The sequence below is a fragment of the Diplotaxodon limnothrissa genome, linkage group LG22 (assembly GCF_057381915.1).
Source record: "Diplotaxodon limnothrissa isolate DT_005_m linkage group LG22, D_limnothrissa_male_GT1.1, whole genome shotgun sequence".
Lineage (NCBI taxonomy): Eukaryota > Metazoa > Chordata > Actinopteri > Cichliformes > Cichlidae > Diplotaxodon > Diplotaxodon limnothrissa.
In genome coordinates, this window is record NC_140616.1 from 27992051 (window position 1) to 28011659 (window position 19609).

At 41.6% G+C, this 19609-nt stretch overlaps 2 protein-coding genes across 3 annotated transcripts in view; both read left to right on the forward strand.

The window, feature by feature from the left end:
* Positions 1–445: 445 nt before the first annotated feature.
* Positions 446–14920, forward strand: kdf1b (keratinocyte differentiation factor 1b). Of its 2 annotated transcripts, none has more exons than XM_085346587.1 (4): positions 446–632; positions 1526–2477; positions 2587–2673; positions 14328–14920. In XM_085346587.1, exons 2-4 carry the CDS (start codon positions 1532–1534, stop codon positions 14420–14422), a joined length of 1128 nt encoding a protein of 375 aa, XP_085202713.1. In that variant the 5' UTR covers positions 446–632; positions 1526–1531; the 3' UTR covers positions 14423–14920. The 2 variants fall into 2 exon arrangements, with proteins under 2 accessions (XP_085202713.1, XP_085202714.1); XM_085346588.1 differs by having other exon boundaries at positions 614–646.
* A 2902-nt stretch (positions 14921–17822) lies between these two features.
* Positions 17823–19609, forward strand: part of LOC146610091 (uncharacterized) — a 42892-nt gene continuing 41105 nt past the window's right edge. The window contains exons 1-2 of the mRNA XM_085346238.1: positions 17823–17860; positions 17983–18112. Of these exons, the coding sequence (XP_085202364.1) occupies positions 17983–18112 (130 nt within the window). The 5' untranslated portion in view covers positions 17823–17860. The remainder of the gene's footprint in view (positions 17861–17982; positions 18113–19609) is intronic.

Consider the following 19609-nt stretch of genomic DNA (forward strand, 5'->3'; position numbering starts at 1 on the left):
AATATTATATTTTATGTACCATAATAATAAAAGTCATACGAAAATATTGGTTAAAGATGTACTTTATTTACTCGCACTGTTGTTACTAAATTGTTCTCTCAAATATATGTAAAAAAAAATATCAGTATACTTTCATGTGGAATATCCGGTAATTCAATGACCAGTGTAGGTGACTTGACGCTGGTTCACAGATAAGGACAATAACCACCGGAAATCTGTTAAAAAAAAATAAAACTGTAAAAATTACCTTTTATAATGGTAGGCTGGGTATAACTGTGTTTTAACTGTTGTTGTTTTTTTTTTTATCATTGTCTTCCTGAGAAAAGTTAAGACGCCCGTGATGCGCTATTATCGTGCACGATACAAAATTACATTGGCAATTTGATGTACATTTTATTTTGTGAGTCACTTACAACCGGAAGACCAACCTCTGGCTGTAGCTACCTGGTGCGCCTCTTCTACCTTGACGCTCAGGTACACAGATTTGGTCGAAAACTTTGTTGAAACTGGCGTTTTGGGCCGAAATTCATACACGAAACGTTCGAAATGGATTACAATAAATAAATGCGTACCATAAAGTGGAGAATCTAGCATTAATTCGGGAGACGGCCGGTGGACGCACCGTGTAAACTGTGAGTAATGTTAGGTGAGAAAGTCCTCAAATGGAGGAAACTGCCGCAATGACAAGTCGCCATGAAAGTGAAAATAATATTTGTATTTGAGACGAAATTCGAGCTCATATGTTCCTAAAGTTACCGTCAAATCGAGTTTGTGATTAGATAAAGACAAAACCGCAATACTATAGTCCCGTTTGACTTGTTTTTTTAAAAGCTAAGTCATACTGTTGATAAATGTCCAGGCGTATATCGTCACAACACAGGTTGCCAAACACTACTGAAGAATTGCAACATTGTCGTTTTCTAATAAGATTCATGTAATAAATAAATAAATACAAATGTAAAATAATTATAATTTATAATTACACATTTTTTTTTTAAAATAAGGGAAATAATTCGTCTTTACTCAGGTTGTTTTAATGACTGGCGAAATAGCCACACTTGTCGTTAAATTAATTTTAATGATCCATATCCACAGAGTAGCCTTCATCATTGTTATGTGTTCTTAATGAGTAAAAGGAAATAAAACTATATAATTCTGAAATGAACATAGGTGTGAATCACCAGAAAGTGTACTCATTGGAGTTTCAATGAGTATTTTGTGATCTCCATGATGTCATGCAGTATATTTGATATAAGAACGGGTAATTGTGTTTGACTGTGTGTACACATACTCCGTAAAACCTGTTGGGCTGCATTACCTGCCACCTGCGGATATTAGTTTCACGATTGTTTTGACGAGAAATGCCCTCAGGTGCTTAGGAGCACACTTATTTCCTGCTTGACAATGTGGATTTATAAGAAGCGTTTTGTTTAGCTGTACTATTTCAACCCTGTCTCATCATTTAATTGAACCTCAGATGACCTCAATGTTTTTCTCATTTTTGTTCTTGGATTTTCTGATGCAGTCAATCATGTCTGCTGGCACCTCCAGCAGCCTTACGCATGGTTCAGGACGTGGCGCAGGCCACAGGCTTCGGTCCAGCCGGAGCAACAGCCAGGGGTCGTCCTATGAAGAACGTTGTGTGGACCCAGTTGAAGACAGAGCACAAAACCCAGAGCCGAAAGGAGTCCACAAAGCTGACCTGAAGGATGCTAATGGCAGACAGTATGAGACCATTGGCTTCATTCCTGGCTCAGCTGAACCATCCACTGCAACCCAAACCTGCAATCCATGCGCTTCTCCGAGAAGCTGTAGGACTTTTATATGTAGCATACTTACTTGCGGCCTGTACAGGGTCTGCCAGAACTCCATCCTTGCTCCATGCCTGGCACCAAAGGAGAGTTCACCAGATGAACCAGAGAGGTTGAGTCTCCAAGCTATGAACTCAAGAGACAACAAAGAAGAGTACACTGCAGAAGAACCCTGGTTGGAGGATCTCCACATTGCTGGAGTCAAAGTGGACAGCACAATAGAGTATTTAGGTGCTAAAACCAATCCTCCCACTTTGCCATACATGCCACCTCCTGGTGTTCAGACACTGCCGAGCCACCAGTCGCTGCATGAGTCTATAAGGATTGATGACTGGGAGGATGGGGAGGAGAATGTGGACTCCCTGATTACTAAGAAGCTGCTGGAGCTCTACTCTGAATATCAGATTGAAGAACTGGCCCGGTGCACCTCAGACTCGGTGTTCCTGAAAAAGAGCAAGGCCATCAACCAGCTCATCAACTCACTGGCTGAGGAACATAAAATGGATGAGCAGGAGGCCGAGTGTCGGCTAGTGCGTGGAATCATCCGCATTAGCACTCGGAAGAGTACGAAGAAGAGGCCGCACATCTCCAGGAATGAGAGGACACTGTCGGACAGCGGAAACGAGACGATGAGGGAGAGCGAGTCCTTTTCATTGAGCAACAACAGTAAGTCCTGACCGACTCCTTTACTACAGAAATATCAGTGTTCCTGCCGGCATCTAGGAAATGCTTCAGTGCCATCAAGTAACAATCTCATTTTCTCTGTTTATCTAAGATGACTACAAATCAAATCCCAATATCCAAATATCAGATTTGACCTCCTCTGATCAGTGTGCCAGGGAGATTTGGAGGAACAATGGAGGTAAGAAATCTGCACTATTCTGCTTTGTTGAAAGTCTGTCCTAAACGAGCTATTCTGATAAAGTCAATTTATTAGACTAGCTTCACTGTACAATAGACGATATAAGCCATTCAGTGCCAGTAAATAGAAACTGCAAGTAAAATCCGCCACTCTGCTGACAGACATTGCAGTCATGGTGTTACATAACATTCAGAGTGGTTTATTCATTTTCAAGACTGATTATAGATGCTTCAGTCACCATGAGGTTACATAGATGAGGCCTGCTAAGGCTCTTCTATGTACTACTTACTATATACTAGAAGTGGGATGTGGGAGGGGCACAGGATTCAATTCAACCATTCAAGTTTTCTTTACATTTATACTTTCTGTAACTTTTCTGTTTTAGAGCCTTTATGGATTAAAAAAATAATGTGCATCAGTGAATGTTACAGTCACACTTTGTCACATATGTGTGAGCAGCTGTGCAGTTTCATCTCTCAGTAAGTCAGGAACAGACATCTGCTGTTTTGCACCAGTCAAAAAGTAGCTTTTGGAGCAGTTGCGTCATTTCTATTGAGTTGCTTCACTCAATTTCAGTGAGCGTGGAGCCCCTGCAGGTGGGGCACTGACAGCTAGGTAAACAGTATGAAGTGAAATTAGGTCAGTATTTAAGTGATTTTACAATTCATTTTGAACCGTTTTTATTGTTAATGATTCATAAAAAAATATTATTGGGGCATGAATGTTTTGAAGCAGGACATGCCAGAACAGGTTTGAGAACCACTGCTTCACACTAACAGTTCATCTGTGCACTTTATGACTGAAGTAAATTTAAAAACAAATCATATCAAACTACAAGCTACCAAACATAAATTACACTGGCAGTGTGGTTGGATTATTTAGATAACCAAAAAAAAGAAAGCTAACGTTTGTGATTTTTGACTAATCAATGTTTTTCATGATCTGTCTTTCACAATTATGTGTTTTTGTCATTAACTGATAACTGAGTTCAGGCAATAGAAAAGATTTGTTTAGAAATAGGTTAGCACTAAGTTAAATATTTACGAAGACTAAGGAATACGTTGTTTTTTTGTTTTTGTTTTTTCTAAAAGCATTTAGCAATTGGCAAAACTAAGATTGACATTTTCTCACACCTTTGTTTCCTTTCATTCTCTTTTTTTCACGACCTAATTCATATGTAATTAAGTTTGTTATCACAAATCAAATAAAAGGGAATCAGTGGGAATTACAATTGACCCTGTGCACGAGAAAATGCTCACTTCCTGCTTTGAGACCGGATGTGGGGTTGTACATTTCCGGTAGCTTTACTTTGCGGTCAATCGCTACTGCGAAGATATACTCCAAAATCATGTCCAAAACTCAAAAACGGAAAGATCGCGTTAAGTTACAAAGAGGAGAAGGTGGGAACACTCACCGCTGTTGTATCATAAAAAATCTAATGATCAATTTTGACGTTTAAAGCATTTAGATCGATCAGTTGTTTACATCACTCAACACAAGCAGAACTGCATCACTGCAGCAGAAGACACATCGTCCACATTCAGAAGCACATCTTTGTATAGTGACAGTTATTATGATGTAAACAGGCAAATGTTCAGCATTCAAACTACAGGTGAACAATAGTCAAACCAGATGTTTCCCGTTATGTCGATATCAGCTAGTCAAGTACACACCTACACAGCATGTTAACAAACCGTGAAAAAAGCCACACAAAAAATGAATGATTGCTGGTAAGGGTTTCTATACATTAGTATGTACGAAGGGTATGTTGTGACTTACCTTAAAAATTACAGTGGTCCCTCGCTATAACGTTCACCTTTCACCTTGCTGTTTCGCAGATTTTTTAGTGCAAGTTTGCATGCTTATTTTTTTTACGTCGCATTGTGTCCTGCGTCCTGATCGCTGCAGACGATCTCCTCCGTGACGTCTCTCCTGTACAGTACAGAATCACTGCATCGATCGCTAGCAGTGTGACTCTGAAGTGCAGTACTGTATGTCCACGAAACGTTTTGCACCGTCAAAAAATAAAATTGGCTACTTGATTTCACCTATCGCTGGTTATTTTTAGAACATAACACCCGCGATAAACGAGGGACAGCTGAGAAATATAACATTTGAATCCCTTTTCTCTTTTGCTCTGAGGCGCGGGGGAAAAATGTCGACAAGTCGATGAACATCATTTACAGATATATTGGGTAAATGCCCAAGACATCTATAGAAATGTAAATCGCCGCTTGATTCATTCATTTGCTTAACTTGTTTTGGACCGTAAACCAGGCGCGAATAGGACACCGGAAACAAAGCTCCCCACAGGAGTTTCTGCACCGGAAGTAGCATATGCTAACGTGCACATAGTCAATAGCTAAATAAAACATCCTAAATTGTATCAAAGTTGTACTAATTGCTTTATTCATGGGTTAATGTGAGATTCTACGTGCGGGGTACAGTGTAAAAATGAAGAATGGGGGGAATTCACTAGAAAGAAGACGTGTAAAAATTTGTTTTGTAAGCTACAGTAGATTTGTTCTTTTTGCATACAGGCTGTGATCACCTGAGCTGTGCTGTAAGCTCTAAGCTTTATTGCTCTCTGTAGTGTTAACTGAATTCAATAACATAATCGCACAGATAAGCTTAAAGAGATAAGCACAGTTTCACTTGGCTTGGTGTAACATTGACCATCAAAACCATAGCTTGCCCTGCACCAGTACAACATGCATTACTGTAAACTTTACCACAACACTGCAAACTAGCTACTTTAGCCTGCACTGAACTGCACTGAACGGTCTATATTTTGATCCAGCCTTATAATAAAAATGTATGCTACAGCTATACATCATGTTTGATCCAATATCTAATTTTAAAACTCCAGCATACTTCAGAACCGTACCTAAACATTACATTTCAGATTTATTAGATGTCACTGAGCACTTTGAAAATGTTCCCTTATATTCCTCTCCTGTCTTCTCTTTCTTACCATTCTTTCCATCTTTGAGAGTGAGCTTATTGCATATTTGTATCCTTGAAAATATAGCCGCTGTACTACATATTGTGGAACTGTTTGTGTTTGGTGCTGGGCTGTTGGAAACATTTCCAGATGGCTGCCATTGATAAACATTACTCCACCTATGCTTGTTTGTTTTTTGTAGCTCTAGCCAGAGTGGCAAATTTGCTGGCATCAGCAATGAGTGTGATGAGAACATAAAATAATATGGATCCTAAAGAGTTCTAATAATCTTTTGCCCAAAATGACCACAGTTTACCAACAAGGGGTTCACGCTATTGGCTAAGACTATCCACTATGAACTGATTGGAGTGAATGGAGATAAATGGCAAAAGTGGTTCTGGACTGAACTTATTTCAGTATTTTAATAGTCTTGTTTTTTTCTTACAAAGAAGATAAAATTGCACATAATACAGTAGCTTTGTGCTGTACATTGATTAGGTGGAATGAGATTTGCAGCAGATTGTGATTGTGATTCCCTTAATTTCCTTTAATTCAAATAACTAGCTAATAACTGATAACAAATAACTAACTTATAATCATGGTATACTCACAACAAACATTTCAACCAACTTGGTTCGTTACAGCCAAAAGTTCCTGTTTGATGTATGGGATTTAAATTACCGTATGAATGCCCCGAAAAGCGGTTTATGATGCATCATGTCACTTATACTTACAAAAGAATATTTAAAAACAATTAAAACACAGTTAAAAATAATTAAAATCTGAACTGCAGTACTGTGTAGCACTGCTTTAGCTTTTCTCATATTTCTTTATATTTTTGAGGAAAATAGGTGCAGCGATTTATTGAAACATGGGTAAATGCAAATACCATATGGAAAGCAAAAGCAGAGTGTACACTTCTAACAAGTTTGGAATGACTGTCTTTATTCTTTAAAACAGCCTAAACTCTGTTCTTGTCATTTTTAATCTACAGGATTCTTGAAAAACATTCCAAAGCTCATATTTGGATTATTATTGGTTATTCAATTTTTTCTTATCAACTTGATCTCACGCTGCTTTAATAATGTTGAATTCTGAGGAGGCCAATCCATGACTGACAGTGACTCCATTAATGCTTTTACTGCATTAGCAGTGGGTTTGTGATTGTTGGTGTGCTAAAAAAAAAAATAAAGTCATGACCTGTTAGATGATTTTCAGATGGTTTTACATGGCGGTATCTTAGATACTTTTAAGTGTTCATAATTCCTACAATTTTGATAAAATTCTTAGCACCACGGGCTTAAATGCAGTCCCATACCATGACAGAGCCTCCATTGTGTTTTACAAATTAATTCTTAATAATAGTAATGTTGGAAAAATTGCACAAAAATATATTTTGACTTTAAATATGGGTATGATCATGATATGTTGTACGGCTCTTCTGTAGTCATGGTCTACTTTTTGTTGAGCGGTGCTGGTTTTAACAGATTTTGGTTTAAAAGGTGTAGCACGGTTATTAGCACTGTTGCCTCACAGCAAGAAGGGCCTGAGTTCGATTCCACCACCTAGCCAGGGCCTGGTGGTGGTCTTAGGGATCATCGGGATATTTTTTTTAGTAAATGTGAAACAAGCCTTTGTGTTCTTTTCAGTCTGCAGACCAAAACTTGATGTCCTTTCTCTTTTTTATATTGTGGAATCATGAACACTGACTTTCAGTTTTTTAAACTTTTTTCTTTTGTGAGTCATCGGTGCAATCTTGGAGTAATTTTGATTGGCTGGCCACTCCTGGGAAGGATCACCACTTTTGCAATTTTTCTCCTTTTGTGGAACTTGGAGTATCAAAGTCTTAAAAAGGCCTTTGTCACCCTTTCCAGACTGATTGTCATGGTCCTGGGTCATTTTGACCCAGTGTTCTTAGTTTTTCTGTAGTTTTGTATTTTGTTTCTTATGTCCATTGGATTGTTTGGTTTGGTATTTGGATTCCCCCTGTGTCCATGTTTTTATTGTGGTGTTTGCTCTGGTACCGTGTTCCCATCCTATGTGTTCTGTGTTCTCCTCATCCCCTCGTATTCATCCTTCTTCTCTGCCTCTCTCTCTGCCTCTCTCTCTCCGTGCTCATCTCTGTGTACTGTGTTGTGTTTAAGGTCCACATCTTGGTGTCAGTATCGTCAGTTTCGTGTCCTCCCTGCTCGGCCATGAGTAATTGTCTTCAGCTGTGTTCCCCGTGTGTTCCCACTTCCCTCGTTACCTTCTGTGTATTTATGTCAGAGTGTCCCTTTGTTCTGTGTTGCGTCGTCCCTCTAGGTTGTGTGCAATTTCCGTGTCTTCCCAGCGCCTCAGCTTTTAGTTGCTCCCAGTATAGTTTTGTATGACTTCTTATGTTCCTGTTAATAAAGACCGGCCTTTGAGTTCATCCCCGTGTGTCTAGAGCCGTGCATTTGGGTCCTCTCTTGCCTTCACACAGCCGCCGCATGACAGAACGACGCAACCACGAAACGGACCCAGCAGGCTCCGCCCGTGAGGGAGATATTCTCCGTGTACAGAGTCTGGTGCAACGAATAACCCACGCCTCGGACTCACGGACAATTTCCGTCGGACTTAACGCCATAAAGGCAATAATCGAGGGAAACCCTTTCCTTCAGCAGCTCACCTGCTATGAAGGCTTTATCGACAAATTGAGCCGAGCTAAGGAGGCATTACAAGCCCGTGAGCTGGCAGACAATGTCCGTTCCCGGGATTCCACGCCACAGCGACTGCAGACGGAGATCTCCGCCCATCAGCCGCCGCAGCAGCAGCAAACTAAGCTCGCCGCGACGGTACCGCAGCAGCAGACGGGGCTCTCGGTGTCGCAACAGCAGCTGCTAAAACGAGAGGGTTTTTTGGCGCCGCTGCCGCAGAGCCCTTCTCCATCCCCTCTCAGCTCTGACCGTCGCTCTCCCGCTGCTCTCCTAGCAGCGATGTGGTCGGATGATGAAGAGGAGACCGTCACCCCCGCATCATCACCGGTTTCCCCCGTCACCTCCGTTCCCTCATTAAGGAGGAGACGCCGTCGCCGGTCCTCTCCTCAGTCGGATTCCGGGACTACTGGGCAGCCGGCTGGGGTGAGTGACAAAGACACTTTCTCTGTTCACTCTGAGGCTGGTTCTCACTACTCTGAATGCAGGAATGCAAACTCTGTGACTCTTGCCGTAGACGCTAAAGGCTCACGGTCTGTAAACGTTGAATCTGAACCCGAACTTCTTATGAACCATTGTACTGCCCGGAGGGTCAACTCAGAGACAGTTTCTCCTACGTTTGGACTCATATTCGAGAAAGATCATCCTTCGCTAGTGTTTCCTAGGTCTAAAAACTCGAAGTCAGCATTTCCTGAGTTAGAGACACCTGTTTCTGTGCCCTTTACCTGTGTGTCTGCTGAGGATGATTGTTTTGCAGTTAAGCTCACCCCTGGGGCTTTACTACCTGCCCCCTTAGATGGTAAAACAGTAAAATCCAAGACTGTAAATGTTCCTGTGATAGCTCGACCCCAGCTCGTTGCTTCTGAGCCATCACCCCCGGGGATTGTCCATTCTGACGTATGTACTGATTCAAATGTTCTTGAGTCAGGGGGCTCTACACCCACCACTGTTTACCCTAGGTTTACTGCTTCCGGCGATCCGGTGGTAAAAGACTTTGTTTCATCTGCCTCTCCGGTGCACAGACCTATGTTTACATCGGCTATTAACCCCTCCTCTGTCAGTATAAGTACGGTTAGCTCCGAAGAAAGAAGCTCTAAGACTGTTGGTGCATCAGCTGATCACATTTCTCTAGAGTCTGTACACACTGAAGGTGATGCATTAGTGCCTGTAAGCTACAGCTTTAGTACACTTAACGCTACGAATTCAGAGCGCTGTTCCTCATCCGCTCACTCAGGGCAGGGAATCGATCTCTTGCAGACTGTTCTTTCTAGGCCCGCCTCCCAGGCCCTTTGTGTTCTAGGGATAGCTGCGACCCAGCACTCACCTGCACCTGTCTCAATTCCCCAGGTGAGGGGGGCTGGCGCCCAGCTGGTCCCTGTTCCGGTTTCCGGGTCAACTGAGGCTCTGCTGGTCCCTGCACCCGTATCGGCTCCTCGGGTGGGGACAGCAGCCGCCCAGTCCCTGCCGAAATCTGTGCCAACCGCTGAGGTGGGGCCCGCCAGGACCCAGCCAGTCTCTGCACCTGTACCTACTCCTCAGGTGGGAGCGACTGGTGTCCAGCAGGTGCCTGCACCTTTCAACTGCGTTGTAGGCCCAGGGGAACTGACACTGCCACCTGTCCTACATCCGCTCCCACACCCATCATTGCACTCAGCTGCACAGGATGCCCCTCAGTCAGTCATTCAACCCATAACCCTGCCATTAATACACTCTGTAGCTGAGCCACTAGCCGCCCGACCCGCAGCCACTTCAGCCACTCCTCCACCCGTCACACCTCCACTACAACCATCACTGCAGTCTCTAGCGCAGTCTCCTGCAGCTCTGCTTTCCCCAGTGCAGTCTCCAGTGTCCCCAGTGCAGCCTCCTTTAGCACAGTCACCCACTCAACCACCAGCACCACAACCGTCACTACCTCTAGTTCATTCCCCTGTGAAGTCATTAACTCCACCACCTACTCCACTCTCACCACCACCGTTACTACAGACATCAGTTCAGTCCCCTGTGCAGTCATTTACTTCTCCACCGTTAGCAGCTCAGGTCCCCGTGTGTCCAGCAGCTCAGGTCCCCGTGTGTCCAGCAGCTCAGGTCCCCGTGTGTCCAGCAGCTCAGGTCCCCGTGTGTCCAGCAGCTCAGGTCCCCGTGTGTCCAGCAGCTCAGCTCGCACCTGAACCTTTGGCCCAGTTCCCCGTAGCAGTGCAGTTTTCTAGCCAGCTTAACGTTAAGCCCGGGGTCCCAATTCTCTCTGGCTCTACATCGGCTCCTGCTGGAAGCTCGGATGAGCTCATCCAGCACTCCGCGGCTCCCGTGCCGCCATCTACCTCGTCCGCTGGGGGTTCCAGTGAGCCCAGCCAGCACCTCCTCGTCTCCGCTGGAGGGTCCGAGGGGCCCGTTCAGCCACCTGTCTCCGCTGGAGGGCCCGAGGAGCCCGTTCAGCCACCTGTCTCCGCTGGAGGGCCCGAGGAGCCCGTTCAGCCACCTGTCTCCGCTGGAGGGCCCGAGGAGCCTGGTCCAGCCTCAGCCTCTGCAGCTCCGCCTGGTCCAGCCTCAGCCTCTGCAGCTCCGCCTGGTCCGGCCTCCGAGTCTTCGTCCTCGTCTGGTCCAGCCTCAGCCTGTGCTTCGCCTGGTCCGGCCCCCGCATCGCCACCGTCTGGTCCTGCCTCGTCTGGTCCTGCCTCGTCTGGTCCTGCCTCGACTGGTCCTGTGCCCACCAGGCCATGGCCAGCACGCCTGAGACTGGAGGGCCGCCGCTGCCTTCCGCGCGATCGGCCCCCTGAACTGCTCCGTCGTCGTCCCCCCCTTCGCCATCGCCGCTGCCTTCCGCACGGCCGGCCTCCGGACCGGCTCTGTCACCTGTGCCACCCGCCCGGTCGGCCCCCCGACCGTGTGACCCGTGAACTCTTGTGCCTGTGGTCTCTGGGTCGGCCCCCTGAACTTTGTTTGACCTTTGGTCTTGTGCTCCTGTGTTTTCTGTTGTTCGTTTTTGTTTTTTGTTCCGAGCCCTCCGTCCTGGGCCCCCGCCGCCCGCCCTGGGTCGTTTTCTGTTTGGTTTTTGTTTTCCTGTGTTTGGGCTGTCTGGAGCCAGCCCTTGAGGGGGGGGTACTGTCATGGTCCTGGGTCATTTTGACCCAGTGTTCTTAGTTTTTCTGTAGTTTTGTATTTTGTTTCTTATGTCCATTGGATTGTTTGGTTTGGTATTTGGATTCCCCCTGTGTCCATGTTTTTATTGTGGTGTTTGCTCTGGTACCGTGTTCCCATCCTATGTGTTCTGTGTTCTCCTCATCCCCTCGTATTCATCCTTCTTCTCTGCCTCTCTCTCTGCCTCTCTCTCTCCGTGCTCATCTCTGTGTACTGTGTTGTGTTTAAGGTCCACATCTTGGTGTCAGTATCGTCAGTTTCGTGTCCTCCCTGCTCGGCCATGAGTAATTGTCTTCAGCTGTGTTCCCCGTGTGTTCCCACTTCCCTCGTTACCTTCTGTGTATTTATGTCAGAGTGTCCCTTTGTTCTGTGTTGCGTCGTCCCTCTAGGTTGTGTGCAATTTCCGTGTCTTCCCAGCGCCTCAGCTTTTAGTTGCTCCCAGTATAGTTTTGTATGACTTCTTATGTTCCTGTTAATAAAGACCGGCCTTTGAGTTCATCCCCGTGTGTCTAGAGCCGTGCATTTGGGTCCTCTCTTGCCTTCACACAGCCGCCGCATGACACTGATAGATGATAAATGTCCATGACTGTGTTTCTTATCTGTTCTTAAAGTAACTTCAGATCGTGGCATGATGTGTTGTTTTGTTTTTGGTTTTTTAGATCTTTTAGCTGGCTTCATCTGAAACATTTAAATAAAGTTTATTAAGCAACACAGAGTGTGTGTATGTTTTGCAGAATTTGAATCTGCGCAGAGAGCATAGCCCTGTACAATTAAGAATTCGTCCTGCTACTTCTATCAGTACTCACATCATCAATAAACTCTGGTTCCACTGGCAGCCATTCATGGCAATGGCAAAATGTTGCCTCCACAATGTTAGATAATGTGGTATACCTTGGATCACTAGATCATGAGTCGATTCTCTCCTTTTTAATACTTTCCTCATCATTCTGGTGCAAGTTAATCTTGGTTTCGTCTGTCCTTTTTTAAATTTTTATTAGGTTTTTAATGTCTAATTAGCACTTCTGTTCTTGAATGTAACCAGTGGTTTGCACCTTATTGTAAATTATCTGCATTTCCATTCATGAAGACATCTCTCGTTTGTAAGACCTTGAGTGTTTTTGACTTGGTTACTTGTTCTGAAATCACATATATTCTGTGGTCTTCCGAAGCTCTTTGGATGTCATATTGACAGATCCAGTGAAAAAGATCCAGTCTTTTATCTGTGTGATTGATCATGAAACAACAAGAAAACAGGCTTCACATGACGATGAAACTGACTGTTAGTCAATTGCAGTTATTTTCATGCTTCTAAAAATGAGGTCCTATAAAAATAGCTGTAAATTCTGAACTGTTAATTCAGCACTTCTGTTAAACCTTTTGAATTAAAACTGAAAGTTTGCACTTCAATCATATCTTGGTTGTTTGAGCCGGAAGCAAAACTACAAAACATATCATGAAGTTATGCTTATCTGTATAACAATAGCAAGCAATTTTCATCTTTTATATAAAAAAATATACATACAAGTATTAAGTAGGTAAGAAACACAATTCAAGAACATTTGGAAGAGGTTCACATTTAATAATAATAATGGATTGCATTTATATAGCGCTTTTCATTCACTCTCACATTCACACACTGGTGGTTGTAGCCACAGCTGCCCTGGGGCAGACTGACAGAAGCACGCCTGCCATATCGCGCCATCGGCCCCTCTGGCCATCACCAGTAGGCAGTAGGTGAAGTGTCTTGCCCAAGAACACAACGACCAGGACAGACAGAGCTGGGGATCGAACCGGCAACCTTCCGGTTACAAGATGAGCTTCCCAACCCCCTGAACCACGGTCGAAATTTTTAAAGGACCATCCATCTAAAAATTTCAACAAAATTTTAACAAAAGTGCGTTACAATGTACAGATGACAGAACCATGGAAGGGTCCGACACCGTCACATGTGGAACTAAGCAGTAGTAGCACTTGCTGAGATATTGAAACATTCACATACATATATTTCCACTCCTGTGTAGAAAGCTTACACCACTACACCAACAGTAGCAGAGTAGTTTATTGAAAATATGACTTCTGTGAAATTTTAGAGATTTCTATAGCCATAAAGTGAACACAGGCCTTTTGACACCAAGAACTCATGTTTCTAAGTAGATGGTGATTCACACCTGATCTGAGAAATGAGAAAAGGAACTAACAACAATCTACAAAACTAAGCAGTTATTAAGACCTTTAACAGCAAGTGGTCTTTAACCTGTGAAAGGCACCGCTCTGGGTGAGCAGGTGGCGTGGACACCTACGTTCGTGAATGCAATAACCTGAAAACAAGCGATGTAGGACCTTCAAATTGATACAATAGGTGCATCTATTAAAAATCTTGGATGAGTTTGAATCTCAGCAACCTTGAGCTCAAGGTCGGAGGTCCAATTTTCTGAAAACCTTGCGAATGCAATAACTCACAAACAAGGTGACGTAGCATTTTGAAATTGGTATGTCTACTAGGAGGCTGAAGGGTAGCACTGGTGGTTGCCAGTGTTGTTATTTGATTGTGTCCTTCCCTGCAGTGTGAGTGCTGCCTGTAGATGAGTGGAACAGTATGAAACATAGTCAGGTTTGTGTTTTGCATAACCCGTACACTGGTTTAAGTGCATCCTCTTCCATTTGTATGTGAAGCAAAACAAACAACAGGAAACCACACAGCGAACTTTACTCTTGTGTGTCAAAAAACAAGTACTGTTGTTTGCTTGGATCGGTATTGAAAGTATCAGCTTTGGTGACTTTACTCTTACTGCCACACAAACATTATGTGTATTGTCTGTATGATATGCAAGGAAGCAAAATGAGTCTGCCACGTTTGCATGTTCATGCTCATGATAGCTTTTCTTTCTGTGTTCTTGCAGGTCACACTTCTAGTTCCCCGACATCATACTCCACTTCACACACAGAGACAAATTCTTCAGGTGTCCCGCTGATCCGCACCTATGTGAGAACATGATTCACTCACCACATTTTTCTTTATTTGTCAAACTGTGTCCAAAAGGTGACATACGGGACGTCGAAAGGAGACCCTACTTGCACACGAGTGCCTTGCTGAGCCAAGCTGTTTGCAGAGACCGTGGCTTTGCTGTGGCAAAAGGAAAATGTGAAATTTCACATTGTCTGAAGGACTTCAGTGAACTCAGGGCTCTGTGTGTAGATATTTCTGGTTCATAAATGTTATGTTTGTGTTTGAAGGATTGCTTAATGGGGAGCTTGTCCTGCAGGCAGACGTCATCAGCAGCTCTTAGGTGTTGTATCATACATGTTGTATAACCGTCCCCTCGTCCTTGAAGGAGTTAGGATCCTACGAGCTTGCTCTGATTTTACTCTTAGATTTAAAGTTTGTCGTTGGTGTTGTTTCTGTTGTTTTGCACATTTCAAATGCCTTCATTATTGTTGATTTGATGAGTATGTGTTTGCTTTCAGTTTTGTGGTTATGTCGCAAATATTTAGTTGAGTCTACATAAAGTTCTGATAGTTTCCAGAATTTGAATAATTTTCTAAGTGAAGCACCTGGTTGGTGTCACTGCATACTTTCTATGTAGAGGAAAAGTAGTTTTCATTGTAATTGTATTGTGTTTCGTTACGTCCAATTGGAAATACAAGTTGAAGGCTGCAAAAAAAAGCCTTCAGGTGTTGTTTTTTTAAATATTTCATATCATTAGTTAATATTCAGACAACATGGAATGTGTTTTTTGTTTTTTCAAATCAGTTTATTATTTGTTTCAAAACATGAAGTTCATACAAAGCTGATAACTCTTAAGCTCGTATCTTAACTGTGTGCTGGATACATTTTGATTGTGACTGTTTTACCGTTTGCTTTCAATTCTCAAATATTATGTGAGCCAGCGTGATCTGCAGCTACACTGTAGGTTGTATCGTGCGCTGTAACTTATTAGCGATGTTTATCTCAAGCTGACTCATGAAGTGAAGGTGTGTTTTCATGACAACAAATGTACTTGCTGTATTTACCCTCAGGTCCTGACGGGGATTTTCCCAGCTGAGTCACTCAATCCATTTTTTTTTTTTTTTTTTTGCCCTTTAGCATTATCAGTTTATGGTTACAATTGTTAAGGAACATAACTGTAGTAATTTAATACAAATGGTAAACTAGTTCACGTATTCTGCAATGTGTCACCCACGATCTGTTTTACTTACATGTGTAAAGAATAAAGTTTTTTGTAGTCATTCTGTAAAATCTTCCAGAATACTTGAGGTTTTTGTAGTGCCCAACCCCTGCATGGTTAGAACGGAATGATGGGAAACTTGTTCTGGTTTGGACCACGAAGACCAAAATTTAAAAGAAGTAATGAATTGCTGACTATATCTATCAAACTATACTTCTTACTTTACTGAAAGGGTTGAATTGTTTGGTGAAGCCTTTTGCATTTTGTTGCTAATGACACATTATAGCTGTAGCAGATCGAAGGTTTGGGTGTTTCTCTTTTTCTTTTTTCAGCAGAAATATGTTGTATCAGGAACTAATCTCTGATATCAGATGTGTCTTTTTTTTAAACCAATAAAGATTATGAAGTGGAACAAAAACAGGATGTTTTGTTTGTCACATAGAGTATGGCCACATGAGGGAGTTAGAGCGTGCATTGGAGAGTCTTTCCTCTCTTTCTTCCTCCTGCAATAATAAGATCATGTGTTTTCAGATTTTTTGTTTATTTAAGTACCAGTAAGCAGCTAATGAAATAAAAAAAAAAAAAGGGTTATATTTTGTGATTTTCGTGACACTTGTATGAACACTACATTCAGGAACGACAAAAAGCATCCCTCTTAATAAATGTAACATTTTTGTATTGGATATAAGGTTATTTCATAGACAAAAAATGTTGTACTCATAAACATACAATGATTAGTGTATAATTATGTCTTACAACAAATTGATGTATTCCAGTTTGTGGAAGCCGACATGTTCACAGCCGTCTTAAAAACAGCGGATGAGATCAGAATCAGAATCGGAATCAGAATCGTGTTTATTGGCCAAGTATATGTGCAGACACATACAGGGAATTTGGTTCCGGTAGATGGTGGCTCTCAAGCACGGCAATGTAAATCACACACACACACACACGTGTCTATATATACACATTACACATACATACACAAAGCTGATGGACTTTGCATTTCCAGCTAATCAAGTTTTATTTAACTAGACACCAGCCACATAAGTACTATGCCATAAGTTACTTTTGATTTAAAGATCACAAATATTGATTTAAAACTCTGTATGACCCTTTAACATTTGTGCATGTATACTTTCATCATCTCTTTCTCCTTCTCCACCACTGCTCTCTTTGCTTCCTCATTTCAACCTCATCCTCTTAAATGCAAACCTTTCCCTTAAAGATCTGGGCATTCATTTTTTTCTTCTTTTTGTTTTGCATATTTTAATCAATATTTTATTGTGTTGTGGTTTGCAGTGTCTTGTGTTGTTTCCTTTTAAATTTGTTTAATAGGAAAAATCTGAAAATAGTTAAAAGTTGAATTGTAAATAGTTGGTTTTTCTATTTTATAATTTATTTTTTTAAATGTTATGTGGAGTGAATAAATAAAAGCATATTTATATAATAAACATATATACATAGAAAACACATTTTTAAACATTAGTAATTAATTTTGTGCATAATTGTATATTGTTGTTAATAATAAATGAATTAAAGCAACAAAACAACCCGGAGAGCCGCTTGGGAGCTGAAAGAGCCGGCTCTTTTTAGTGAGCATACAATCTCATCCCCTGTTCTTAAGAAAGGGATGAGATTGCTCATCAGACACAGGTGAGTAGGGCAGGGACTCAGGGAGAGTCCTGCCCACTGTCGGATGCATACACACACAATAGAGAATGAGAAAAAGGGAGACCGGAGAACCAACAGAGAGGGCCGGGTCCGTTACAGTAGAGGTGTGTTGTTTAGGTGTGTCCATAAATCTTTTCAGTGACACTTACAGGTGCTTAAATAGCCCTGTATTTTTTATGAGGCATGTCACCCAAAAATGATCACAGATCCATCCTGGCCACCCCACTGAAACTTTCCTGGCTCTGAGCCACCAGTCCGCAATGTCCCCGGGCAGCACAAAATGTAAACATACTTCCAAGATTCCTATGTAGTGTTGCTACAAAAATTAATATTCATTAAAAATTACTTACATAAAAATGTATGTAAACCAAAAACATAAAATAATGACATAATAACTTTGGCAGTTAAAACTAAGTGGAAACTTAGATCTGTTGACAAAGTTGCTTTCAGTTTCACATATCCTGTGTTAACAAGCCAAATTTGATGGTAAGTTTCATTTCTAGTAAACTGCTCCACCCATGGGCTTAAAGAAAACAAATAGATAGAAACCAAACCTCATTGCTGCTCTTGTACTTGATCTTGAGTGCGTCAAGGTAAGATTTCTATGGCTGAACTATTATCTTATATATTCTATATATTTAGAATATATCTATGTGAATTGTAATTGTGATTTACTTTTGAAATATTCTTGTTTTGTTGCATTTTTTAACTTTAGATGGATGCCATTTACAACCTACTCGCCAGAAACAGACTGGAAGTTTACTACAAAAAGTTTCTAGATCTAGGAGTGAAAGATGAAAGAGATTTCATTGACAGTGTAACAGAAGAAAATTTAACTCAGCTAGGTAAGAGCACTGAAGATGAAGTGGTTTTACATTCTTGAGTTTCTGAAGATGATATAAAATTAAATGGCAAATCAAACCTTGCTTTTATAGATTAACCAGTAACCCCTGTATGGAAAGTCTGGACTGGCACTCTTTTTAATAATAATAATAATAACTTAGATTTGTATAGCGCCTATCAAGAAATTCTAATGGTCAGAGATTGTTACCCTAAAATCCAATGCAGAAACTGGCTCTAACCGGTTGTGTCTGAATGTCTATCCCACTCATTCTTAAACTGTGGCACGTGTACCAATAATGGTATTTGGGCTCCCTCTAGTGGTACGTGGGAAGTCACCCAAAACAAACACTTCCTGGTGAGGTGGCAATTCAACCATTTGATTCACATTACAGCAGTTAATAAGTGAATGAACACGGTGCAATAAAAGTACTTTTAGAAGTACATTTTTCCAAACACTTACTTAAATTTACTTGAGTAGGGTTAGGGGTTGCAACCTCAGCATGGATTCATGTTCTATACTCTTCCTAATGACCTACTAATTTTATTTTAGGTGTGTTGCAATAGGGACATTGGAAAAGTTGCAGGACTCCAGTCCACGAGGACTGGAGTTTGAGATCCCTTGATTAAATAGAAAATGATACAAAGAATTAAAACACGTTAAAAACACAACAGCCTTAATAAACGCAGAGTAGTTTGGACCCAGAAGCAGGGTTCATACGTCATAACTTAAAGGCCAGATATACCACCTGCTGTGAATGTTTTAATGCAGTAGTGTTGTCATTATTATCATTTGTCACATCCTGTTTATGACAGTTAAAATAAATAAGATTCATATAAGAAATAAAACTCTCTTGTGTAAACTGTATATGGTGTTAAATAGGCCTATATCACTGTACTTTAATGTTGGTCATAAGGGTGGTACTTTAAGAGCCATATATTGTATGAGGTGGTACTCATTGTGAAAAGTCTGAGAACCCACTTCCTCTAACCAAACATTGCATAATCTTAAAGGTCAAGAGCAATTCATCAGCTGCACCCATTAAAGGCAGCTATACAGATCCTTGCTCTCTGTACAATGGCTACATTATTATTTTGTAACCAGAAAAGGAATAGGCTTCTTTCTTTCATTCACACATCTGTTCACACGCACAATCACATACATGTCCACTCACGGTGCTCTATTGCACTTATTCTTTGTCTCAACATACACTGATCAACACGGTTTATTTTTGATTAGGCATATATCTAATTGTAATTATATATGATTAACTGATTACCAGAATCACATATGATCACTTTGTTGTAGTACTCTGTGTTTCTCTAACCACGAGAAGGCTAGATGTCAAGTCCTTTTTTTCACTATTGAGTTATATTTTTTCACTAGGGGATCTCACACCTTTCATCCCTTTGTTGAAATACCTTTAGATCCGTTAAACTGCTGAACATTTTTGTATAATTGTTTTTCATACCCAAAGTGAATAAATATTTTGAAAATATTA

Bases quoted from the DNA above. Each gene is read 5' to 3' on its own strand.
- kdf1b (XM_085346587.1), top strand. From the start codon at position 1,532: ATGTCTGCTGGCACCTCCAGCAGCCTTACGCATGGTTCAGGACGTGGC. The intron at 2,478-2,586 runs GTAAGTCCTGAC...TGTTTATCTAAG, and splicing joins CTTTTCATTGAGCAACAACA to ATGACTACAAATCAAATCCC. The intron at 2,674-14,327 runs GTAAGAAATCTG...GTGTTCTTGCAG, and splicing joins GATTTGGAGGAACAATGGAG to GTCACACTTCTAGTTCCCCG.